General features: G+C 37.8%; 1 protein-coding gene across 2 annotated transcripts in view; it reads left to right on the forward strand.

Annotated features, from left to right (window-relative positions):
- The first annotated feature begins 276 nt into the window (after positions 1-276).
- Positions 277-12,303, forward strand: part of pgbd5 (piggyBac transposable element derived 5) — a 27,915-nt gene continuing 15,888 nt past the window's right edge. For both annotated transcript variants that reach the window (XM_015385191.1, XM_015385192.1), the window contains exons 1-2: positions 277-970; positions 9,045-9,475. In XM_015385191.1, coding sequence (XP_015240677.1) covers positions 589-970; positions 9,045-9,475 — 813 coding nt within the window. In that variant the 5' untranslated portion in view covers positions 277-588. The remainder of the gene's footprint in view (positions 971-9,044; positions 9,476-12,303) is intronic.

Below are 12,303 nucleotides of genomic sequence, written 5' to 3' on the forward strand. Positions count from 1 at the left end.
TCTAAGAAAAAAGTTAGAATTCTAAGAAAAGGTCAGAATTTTGAGAGAAAAGTCAGAATTTTGAGAAGAAAAGTCAAAATTTTGACTTTTAATCTCAGAATTTTGACTTTTTTCTCAAACTGAAATAAAAATTTAAAATCAGTTAACTTTTTTTTGTTTTTTCAGTGGCCCTAATCCTCCGTACATTTACGTGTGGATCAGGAAATGTGATCTTATTGGTCGCCGCTGGAGGGGATCAGAGTCAGGTGATGACAGATACTACTCCTTCTGCTCCTTGCTGGAGCCTGCAGAGCGTTTCTCTACCCGGATGCTGAGCGCTGCCCACAGTGCAGCCCTGTCGGCGCAGCAGGGGGCGGAATTATTTCCGGACCCTTAAGAACAGCTTTCATCTGCTGCCGACAGGCTCTGAATCTAAGCCGGGAGAGGAAGCTGGATTTAAATGCATATCTGCTCAGGCCAAGGTATGGTGCAGCTGTCACAGTGAACACTCATCATTGTTCCTGCTAGATCGTGACTACCTGCGCGCCAGGAAAGAGGTGGTGACAGACTGAGGTAGAGAGAGAGAGAGGAGCATCACTGCTGAGAGAGATGGCCGAGTGCGGCCGGAAGGCGCTGTCCCTGCTGGAAGCGGCCCGCTCCCGGTACGAGAGCCTGCAGATATCCGACGATGTGTTCGGAGAGTCCGGGGATGACAGCAGCGACAATCCCTTCTACAGCACCTCCGGAGACTCCGACTCAGACAACTACATAGCCGAGGCGGCCGATGAGGAGCGGCACCATCATCACCACCACCATCATCATCATCAGAAACGAGGGGATAAGGAGTGCGGCCACAGCGGGGGGTCTGGCGGTGGGGGTACCGGCGGAAGCAGCGGTCCACCGGGCTCCCTCACCCGCAGTCAGGCGGAGGAGGAGGGCTGGACGGAGACGCTGCAGGATGTCACCGTCCCAGCCTACAAGGAGACATACGGTGAGACGCGATTCATCTTCAACGATAAGGTCATTTGATGTGCAGGGGACAAATACCCGGAGCTTTAAGGTGATTGGACATGTTTCCGATGTAAGCAGACCTTAATGACATGTAGGGCTGCATGCGCGCACATGTAGTCTCCTATGGAGAGAAGCATGACCGAGCAGCAGAGATCCATCCAGCCTTTGATGCTTCACCCCTTGGTGCTGTGATTCACAGGCTGCTGAGGGACATGCTGCGGAATTTACAGCAGGAGACTTTCTGCTCATGCAAACTGTTTGATTTATTCATAGGAATTTCTCATTAAACTATGAAGGTGGGTCAAACATTTTTTATTATACAAGACACATGCCAATCAGGTAGTGGGTGGGGCTAATGCTTTGACAGCCAGCTGACCAATCATCTGTCAGGATCTACTTCATTTGGAGCGACAGTCTGAATTATTCTATGATAATAAAAAAAAAATATAAAAGGATTTTTAAAATCCATTTTTTCCTACATCAAACGGGTAATTCTTTATGATTTCCTTGTTTACTTAAGTAATTCTACATTTATCTGTCTGATTTAAAAATTTTTTTTTTTTTTTTTTTTACATTGTTGGGCTTATAACGCTTGTAAAAAGCCTGGCTCAGTTGGGTCAGTCCTTCCAACATTATTTTGCACCTTTCAAATCTCACCCATCTGTCGTGTCCATCAGGGGCGGTGCTAGATGGGGGACCAGGGGTGGCCTTAGCCAATCATTGACCACCCCTGTGGCCACCCCTACCATTTTTTTCCTGTAATACAGACTGTTGCAGCAGTAATACTCGGAAGAAGAATGTTCAAACTTATTAAACATTTAAATTTTTCATATATTAACACCTATTTGACAACAGAAACACTGCAGTTAATTATGTTCATCAATATACAAACATTAAATATGATAGATACAGAATTCATGCTGTTTTCAGAACTAAATTTTGAATTATTTGGTGTAAAGATAAAATTATATGCCTCTGCAAGTCATCTATGAGTCTTCAGTGAAATTATAACTACTTTAATAATAACATAAAAATTCTTTAAATGTGGATATTGCAGAATGAATATTGATAAAAGTAGGTAATTACGATTGAAATATGTTCACCCCAGAATTCAAACCTGAAAGAATTTTGTCCACTGTACCTTTTATTTACACAGCATAGATGTTTAAATATATGCGTCTATTTGTTAGCAAAGGCTGCAGGAGAGTATAGTTTGTCTTTATTTAGAAAATAAGGATGTTGTGCATGTTTCTATTGGAACAGTGTAGATTGACCCTGAGGTTCTGGTGGCTTTCGTCCACCCTCCAATGTTTATTGGTTATTGACTGGCCACCCCTATTAGGATTTTCTGGCTACGCCTCTGCTGTCCATCCCTTCCAGTTTCTATATATTTATCCATGGCAGCAGGGACTGCCGTTCTGTATCCCCAGTGATAATGTACTTCCTCAGCCTCTGATGCAGTCTCACCATGTGGTTTTAGCAGATATGAGCCCAGCTCTTCTCATAACCTGTTAACTGCCTTTTACAAATGAAAACCTGCACAAAGTGCACTAGATAAGGTGCACGGAAACCCCTGCAGCATCAGGAGGAATTTGTTTGCAGACATCACCCTTTCATTATCACAAATGTATGACCGCATATGTGGCTCTGAGCCCTCTTGACTCACTGTGCAATAATCAGCGCTCCCTTGGTGATAAGGAAAGTTACAGGATGCTCTTTGTTAGCACACCCTGTTTTTTTTTTCTGCCCAGTTTAGCTGTGGCGTTGCTGTTGACTTAACCTAGGTTAGCAGAAGGCGTGTCTGTCTGCTTTGTTTAACCTAAGGTGAATTAAAAATAAATTAGATGCTGTTTGTAAAAACTCAACCAGAAAAGGTTTTGGTCACTATCCTGTGGAGATAGAGTAAAATTAAACCCCTTAGTGTTAAGGCTGGTGAACATTTGTGCATCTTTACCAAATTTGATGAAACCAGAAGCTTCTAAGGTCGACTAAAGTAGCAGTGAAAGAAGATATGAATATGTCTGGATTGCTTTACCTGTCTGGCTATATTTTTATCACTGCCTTCCAGCCTATTTCTCTGTCAGATTGCTGTCTGTCACACAGCCGCTCCACTCTTTGGACTCTGTAACGTGCTCATAAATCATCAGCTCCTGCCAGACAGCATTCACTTACTAACCTCATGCAAACCTTGAATGGTTAGTTCTGGTTTGCTGCAGAAGACAGGTGCAGAAGTAGAGGAAACCACACTCTGCTTTTAGTCCATGGCGTTTTTTTTTCATTGGTTTTTGCCTGAGAATTTTTTTCTCTCTCTTTACAGGCCATGGTATTATGAAACCCATATCTAAATCTTTGGATTATGTAAGCTACTTATCATGATGTTTAAGGAATTAGGAGATCACGCACTCTGTCGACATGTCTTTACTCGCCATATGCTAAGTTTAATGTTTTGAGCTGATGAAATGTCCACATTTTGACAGCAGTGGTTGTTCTCAGCTCTAATGATGTATTAAAGGAGAGGAAATCTGTAGAGAAGCTTAAAGGAATTTGAAAGTCTATTTTTAAAATAGACTTTTAGGCATTTAACTGTTAAAATAATTGAATATTGTCCAAATTTTGAATTTATTTTTTCAAACTGAGCTTCTTTTATCATAGTATTTTGTAGGTATTCTGTTGAAATAAAAATTTTCTACAATAAGGAAATTGTAAACTGTTGAAAGTGTATTTCCCTTTTCTCTTTTATTTTGCTATTCTTCTCCTTTTTTTTTATTTAATTTTTTTACCCAAATTTACATTTTTCACATTATAGAACAAGTGTTATGATCCAAGTACAGACAAAAGGCAGTATATTAAAATTATTCTATTTATTTAGAGTAAAGACTAGGCACTCATCCTGAAAAGAAAATATAAATACCCTTATGTTAAACGGAAAAATTATTTCTACTTCTGGAAATATTTAAATGTTAAAAAAAAAAAGTTTTAATTTCAAAAGTAAAAAATGTATAAATATTTTTAAATTGTTTGTACCATAATAAATAATTAATGGGAAAAGTGTCATTGGCACTACAACAATCTACACTTCTAGTAATTGCTGAGCAGTTTTGTTTAGTTTTTGTAATTTTTTTTTTTGCATCCACTGATATTATGTTGATTGATTTTTGGTTAGGAGCTCTATGAGGGTACAATTCGTTCTTATTATCAAATAAGTTGTGGTTTCTGGCTGGATGACTACAAAATTATTGTTAGCTCAAGTCAGAGGATAAATATCGGCAAAAAATAAGAGATTGCTGGAAAACTAAATTGCCAATGTTTTTTTTATTTTTTTAATCATGTTTAGCTCACAAGACCCAAGCAGAACTGCTCAGAGACTTGTACAAACAACCCATCCATGAAAGGGAGCATGTCTAAAGAAATGTAAGAAATGAGAAACAAAGTTAGCATTTATCAGCCTTTAAAGGTTTTAGAAGGCATTTACTAGATTTTTGGACTCAAGCAAACCAAAATAAGAGCAAGTTTCCCCAATACAGAAAAAAAGGAACCTTGTCAACATTCCCTGCATTGTCCGGCCTATACCAAATTACTCTGAGTGCATGAATAGCTCATCCAAGAGGTCATAAAATGCAAAGAAGTAAAGGACAACTAAATTATTATAAAACAAGATTTTTTTCTTTTTCAACCAAAAAGTAAGTTTACCTTCAGCTTTGACACTAATCAAAACCAAGCAGAGGAAGAGACTGGATCTAGAGAACAGCCTGGTATCAGCCCACTGAGCTATCGAAGCTCATCAGAGCAGCTCAGGTGTCATAATGTTGAAATCAAAGTCAAATAAATGGAGTCAGTATGACTATAATTTTTGTTAAGTATTTTTGTTTCAATTCATCAAGTTTGTATGTGATTACAAGGAAGTTACTCAGAAGAGCTCTTGTCTTAAAAAGGCAGATTTATGATATGCTTTTATTTTGTATATGACAAAATGCCCAAAAAGGTACACAAGTTAAAAAAGGTTGGGAAACACTGGTCTACAGTATAAAAGAACAATGCCATCAATTTCTGACCATAAGGTCAAGTTGACTTTGCCATATTGCAAGACAGGGAACCAAAGCAGCAACAATATAGTCTACCTCTGAATGGCTAAATAAAAAGAGACTATCAAACTTAAGAATTTGCCCCTAATGTCCAGACTTATCTCAAATTGAAATGCCTTGCCATAACTTAAACCTCCCTTGCCTGCTCACATTCCTTTCAACATGGCTGACTAAAGCAATTCGGCAGAGAGCGGTGGGCTAAAATTCTTTGACGGTGCAAAAGACAAGTTTTTATCCACGCTTGATTAAAGTTGTTTCCTACAAAAGAAGGAACAGCCGTATGTCATTTAGAGCCATGTTTGTTTAGATGCTTGTGGGTTTTTTTTTGTTTTTTTTTTTATCTAACTACATAAAATCATTACAAGTACTATGTATTTATTCTGGCTATCTTTGTCTGATATGACAATTACTTCAATATAGAGAAACACAAAGTGTGACAAAAACAGGAAAATATTCTGGTTTGAATATGGTTTAAATAGTATGACTGTTCATGAAGTCACACTATATAAATCAGAAAACCCTCTTTGTGAAAAAAAAAAAATCTTGCTCTTTGAAGGGTTTATTTGCTGCAAATATCCTGTAATCTCTGAATTTGTAATCCCTGGATAAAAAAAAAAAAAGCTTCAGCAGGCAGATATTTGTCCTACGCCATCTGGAATAACCTATCAGCCCATCATCAGGTAGGATTTGCATCTTTCTGGGATTTTTTTTATTGAATAACTTGCATAATGTATTTTCAGTCTCCCTCTAACTAATATGGACAGTGGGAGACGTCAAAGTCAGACTGAGGACAAGTTAGTAATGCTTCATGAGAAAATGTCTCTGATGGGTCTGTCACAATGAATAAGTCAATTAATCGCATGATAAAAATTTATCTCAAGTTCGATATGTTTTTTCCATGTTTGTTTTCCGTATGTCTACCTTTCTTACTTCTAAAGAGCCTGGTTGACAAAATGGTTCAATCAATCCACACTCATCCCTCCCTATATTGTTTTTTTTTAGCATGGTTATTGTAGCATGAGTCTTGTTACTGAGGATCAGCATACAAGCTAAATGATAGTTAAAAAAAGGAAAAAAAGATGAAATTCAGTATTATCGTTCATCGCAATCATTTTTTTTTTCTTATACAAATAATTTTTGGTCGTTTTGAGTCATATCTCCCTATAAACATCTTCTCATCATCCTTAACTCGTCTCTCTTTTCAGCTTATTGTCCTTTAAACACCTCCAGCTATCGACAATTAAGTCATGATGGTGTTATTGTTAATTTCCACTGTAAGAGCCTAAAACAGCTGTTGCAAACCACTCAGTCGTAGAGCTTGTCCAAGGACTATGTTGCTCTCTGCTGTTAAGGGATAATGAGAGATTGCTGTCCAATTGAGCTTGAAGTCGTCCCACTCAGTTTCCAGTTTTGTCCCAAAGCCGTATACAAGTTCAGTAAAAGTCATTGGAAGATTTTGGACGTTGATACATTAGTTAAAAGTTACATAAAAGAATTGTTTGAGACATTTATTTCTCCTTACAGTAAGATTTCACTTAAATATAAGCCATGCTGTGGTAAAGATTCAACTTGAGTTGTTAGAGTGATTGCTTTGCAGACTTGGTTGTCATTCGGTGCATTCCCCTACATATGGATTTAAGGTGCGTCAAATTTCTAATCAACATAGTTTAATATGACGTTGACCTACATTTGCAGCTGCAACAGCTTCTGTTTACCAAAGAAAGTTTTCAGCAAAATTTCTGATTTCTCTGGTAATTCTTTTTTTTTTACCTTTCACTCAGAAGTGCATTTAGGTTAGACTCTAATCTGTGAAAAAAGGCTAACCATCTTCTCTCTGATACTTCTGATTGACCTTTTGAGAAATTTTGACTTTGGTTTGAATAAACCCCCTAGTGATGGATGACTTGTGTCTATTCCATGAAGCTAGACTGTCCTGATCGATCCAATGGCCACAGGAGTTTAGGAGATCAAGCTACTAATAAAGTCAGTCTGCTTTGCACGTGATGACCCCGAGCATCCTCTGATCTAAGTTTGGGATTCCAATTTTTAGCAATACAACTAGCAGCTGACTGTAGAGTAATTGGTAATTTTTAAGAAAAATAAAAACTGAATATTGTGCTTTGTTACTGTGCTGCTCTTAATAGAGTTGGAGCATAACAAACATATGACTCCTGATCTTATCACTGCTGTCCTGGTCTCACTCCACTGGCTGCCGGTGCATTATAGAGTTGATTTTAAAATTGTTAGCTTTTTTTTTTAAGCCAAATAACCTTGCCCCATCTTTCTGAGCTTCTTCGGCCCTACTTGCTTCCTCTGTCCCTCAGGTCAGCAGAACAGCAGCTCCTGCAGGCACTGAGGTTTAAGAGGAAGCTCAGAGGGGCCAGAGCCTTCTCTTTCTCTCTGGCTGCTCCTCGTTTATGGAATAATTTTAAAACATGGCTCAAGACGTATTTTTATTTGCTGGCTTTTAACAGGCAGGACTTAGTTGTTTTGACGTTGCTTATTTAGCATAAGAAAATATTATTTTTGCCTTATTTAGATTTTAATGCTGTTTTATTCTTATATTGGGTTTTATTATTTTTAGGTGTGTTCACCACTTTTTGTTTTCCACCTGTAGCTGTTTTAGAGCGCTCTACAAATAAAGATGATAATGAAGGTGATAAGAAGTTGAGATTTCAAGAATGATTGCCAGCTGGGAAGCAAACCGTTTGCTGTAAAGTGCATCAGGTTTTGGTTTCTGTTTGTGTCAACAGTTAGACTCTGATCAAACGAAAAAATGCAATTACCAAAGTAGAGTTAAAATACGAGTATTCATCACATTTCAATGCTGCAGTATTTATTTATTTTAATTTACTTTGATCTGATGTTTAAACCCTTTAATAAACAAGATCGACAAAAATAAAAAATCTGAACTGCTAGTTGTATTTATCATTTTATCTTTAACGATCCACCTCTCTATCTTAGTTATTTTTATGGTTTGAACAACTTATTGGGTTTATCATGATTAAGTGATTGTTTAAATATCTCTCAACTCTTTTGTCAAGTGGATATTTATTGGATAAAGTGTACAAACCCTCAAACAGGCCATGCATTTCAGATGAAAAACCTTCATCTATCTAATTTTAGCTTCATCTGATGCATATCAAGTAAACAGATCTTCAACTTTTGCTATCTCATTATTAATGGATTAATTAAAAAAAAAGGGAAACAGATTGATCAATGGTTAGTGGAAGCCCTAGTTAATTTAATTAATTCTTTGTAAAGGAACAGTATGTATGCGTTTCCTCTGAGATAAAGGTTATATTTAACAGTAGCTCTTCATAAACCACCTTATCATTTGGGTTATATGTTTATTGTGTGTGTTTGCGTAACTAAATTATAAATGCTGCTGCTCCAGCACCGCTGTCTTTTATCAGCCAAAGCTGTATTGGCAGATGTCTAATTCAGCTACATGGGGACAGGGTTCTGTCTCATTTCCTGCCATAGCAATAAAGCAAGGAGACTCTGAGACCTTCTGCCAGCAGAGAAATGACACCATCAGACAGTCGCCACAGTGCGGTGGCTGTCAAGTCTTTTTAACTTACCATCCACGGCCCAAGGCCTCTGACATTAATACCAAAAGCTGCCAGGGTTCATTCATGAGAAAAGCAACTGACTGTTGCTTTGTTGTTTTTTTTCGTTTCCTCTGAGGCAACATTGTACATTGTCAGCAAAACATGCTCTGCATGCATTCTGCTCTGGTTTGAGAATGAAAGCTCAACAAAATGTCACCTCATCCTGTCATGCTGTTGAGAAGAGAAATTTGATCAATCAAGGTCAACCATGCTGAAGTTTTTTTTACTTAAGTTTATAAACAGAGAGTTGGAGACAGTTGTACCTGATAATAAGCTTACTAGAGACTATCCAACCATCAGTTTTCCTTGCAGCAACCTTTCACTGACTTTTTTTTTTTTTCTCTCTGTCTCTTTCCAGGCCCCGCTCAGAAGATGATGGCCAATGCCACAGCTTTGGATTTCTTCCAACTCTTTGTTCCAGACAACTGCATCCAAAATATGGTCACCCAGACAAACATGTACGCCAAGAAGTTTCAGGAACGCTTCGGCTCCGAAGAAGGCTGGTGTCCCGTCACGGCCCAGGAGATGAAGGCATTCCTGGGCTTCGTCATCTCCACCAGCGTGCAGCGCTGTGAATCGGTGCTTAGCATCTGGAGCTCAGGCTTTTTCAGCAACAGGAGCATCGCTTTGAAAATGAGCCAGTCACGCTTTGAGAAGATCCTGAAGTACTTTCACATTGTGGCTTTCCGCCCGTCCCAGGGGAGCAATCAGGGTCTTTACAAGATCCAGCCGTTCCTGGATTCGCTGCAGCAGTCATTCAGCTGCACCTTCAGACCCTCACAGACACAGGTTTGAGCAAGTCTTCCTCTTTCTGTTTTCTCAAGGAATCTACAGCTCGTTTTATAAATGCAGATTATTTCACAAATGTAACACTAAAGTACAATGTAACATAATTTTACACATTTTGATGCTTTAGAAACACAAATTCTTATATATCTTTAATAGGATTTTAGGTGATCAATACTAAGGAGGTCAGCATTGGGAAGGTGGTAGCAAAAAAAAAAAAAACAGTTTTGCTCGATCCCCACAGCCTCCACTGTGGGTTCCTGAGCAAGAACCGTAACCCACGATTGCCCTCCGGGTGCTGCGCAATGGCAGCCCTCTGCTACCCAAGGTGATGGGTTAAAAGCAGAAGTACATTTCTCCATTGTGTCATAAATAAAGTTATATTTTATATTATTATTATGATTTATAAATGATCAGTTCCTAACAACCTTTCACCATAAAACGAACCGATTTGGTTTTATGTATTGATAGGAACTTGTTGCACAGTTGACATCAGCTCATTAAATCTCCAAGTTGCTTCATCTTAATCTCCCATCTAAGTTAGTTTTTCTCTCAGACCCCACTGCTCTCTGAGGATGGTCAGTAAGGCCTTTTTCACCTCTATATTTAAGTCCTCAAGTTCCCTAATCCGCGGTTGCACCTCCTCCAAATCCTGCTTTTTCTTTCTTTTTTTATTTTCAGGTAACTTGTAGTCAATCTGTTCTTTAAATATGTTGAATTCTTGTTTGAAGTCAATTTTAAATTCCTCCATAAATGTGGCTAGTTTTTTTTGTTTTTTTTTCTTGTTTCATCTCTCGTTGTCAGCTTGACCGGCAGAGGACTAATATTTAATGGAGAGGCAAGACAAAATAGACGTTTTGGTGGCTTTATTGAACTCCAGGTTGTGCACACCAACACCTTTTCACACTAAAAAGAACAAACAGCATGTTATACCAAAACTCAATTCAGGTGACATGAAGGAAGGAACCATGAAAAGGGATTGTTAAGAAAAAGAAGCTAAATTAATATACATACAAACCTACACCAAAACAATAAACTATGCACCTGAAGTAATATTTACATACATAGAAATCAATACAATTAAACAAATCTAAAGTCAATAACAAAAACCCATCAAACTTAATAAAACTCCTGATCATTTTGGTTAGCTCCAAGTGCAGTGCAGCACCTGCAGCACTTCTACCTTTTCAAACAGGCAATAGTCTTAAAAGGATTAAAATCTGATAATTACAAACTCAGCAGTTTAAGAACTGTTTTAACTTTAGAGAGCAAATCTGTGAACTCCTGCATTAGGCAAGGAATGTCCCACTTCCATTTAAAATAAGATGACTGAAGGGTCTTGCTTGAAGCAATGTACACATCAGTGTGAAAACCATTCGCATATTAATTATGTAGGAAAGCTTCTTTTTTTAAACAGGCTTCCCCTCAGTTTTAGACTCTGCTTTGCAACTGGGTCAAGTGTTGAACTATTTTTACTTAAGTTTCAAGTCTCCTAGACAGTGTTTTAAACTTGCAGTCAATGATGGGTTAGGAGGAGACATCTGGAGTTATTTCTTTAAATTTATTTTGGCTATAAAGGTTTTTCTTTCACCAGTAGAACCTGCAACTTCTTGCAAATTACCTGACCTCAAAAGGAGTGTTTGGTCAGCTGTCTACCTGAGCAACTCAATCAGCTGTGTGCTGCTTGCTTTTAATGAAGTAGCTTGTTTTCTGCATATTTGCAGATGTGGTCATGCAACCTCATACTGAGGTGACCCACATCACACCCTCTGCACAGTGTAACACCGCTAACATAAGTGAAAAATGATAAAAAATAAAAAGATCTAGGTGACCATTTTATGAAAGAGTTGTTTTAAAGGACCCAAATACGGTTAAATGATGTTGTACCATAAGGTCATCTGTTATTGTTTAAATTTCAGCATGGTGAAAAGGATGGCAGATTCAAAGAAAACATAGCTATGATAACATGTGGAGGTTCTAATATATGAAACACATCATCTTAGTCATCAGTTCTCAAGTTGGAGCTGTTTTTACATTGTTGTTTTCTTACATTATAATAGATTAGGCATGCGTCGGTAAAAAATTCTCACTGTATATTAATCTTAAGCAAAAATATTAAAGTATCAGGCTCTGATTTAAAAAAATAGTAAGGAAAATTTGCTTGCAGAATTTTGGGTTGATCCTCAGAATAAAAGCTATAGCATCAAATCTATATTAAGTATGTTCATTCTTAATTTTCTCTTTATTCCAAAAGGATGCTCAATATATCTGTGTTTTTCTTTTGGTTTTTTTCCTGTAAAGCAGGCCGTCCCTTCTCTATGAAAGGTCCTGTATAAATAAACTTCTCCATAGTTGACCTACCGTAAATGTTGGTAGAAGCCGTCTATAGATCACAGACATCATAACAAAATTTCTCTCATTTGCATGCTCTCACTCTTCTTCCGTTGTCCATTCATATTTAGAGTTTTTGGCGCATTGAAATTGTATTACATAGAAAGAAGTGACAGGAACTACAAGAATGAAATAGTGTAAAAGAAAAAAGAAAGAATACTTGTACAGAGGGATTCAGCACTTGTGCCTTTCACTAAAAAGAAAACAAATACACCAAGCTGTCTGCTTCAGTAACAAGGCAGTGTGCTAACGGCAGCATGTTCAGTTGAACCTTACCTTTAGCAAAGAGTGTTGGTCGCTTGAAGACCATTTTAAACTAATATAAGGGTACATAAATCATAGATGCATAAAGTTTCATTTTTTAAAGAAAATTTAACATTGTGACTAAAAGGGGGGAGGCCCATGAGAAGACCCAGGACATGCTGGAGAGACTATGTTTC

The sequence above is a fragment of the Cyprinodon variegatus genome, unplaced genomic scaffold, assembly GCF_000732505.1.
Source record: "Cyprinodon variegatus isolate N-32 unplaced genomic scaffold, C_variegatus-1.0 Scaffold333, whole genome shotgun sequence".
Classification (NCBI taxonomy): Eukaryota; Metazoa; Chordata; class Actinopteri; order Cyprinodontiformes; family Cyprinodontidae; genus Cyprinodon; species Cyprinodon variegatus.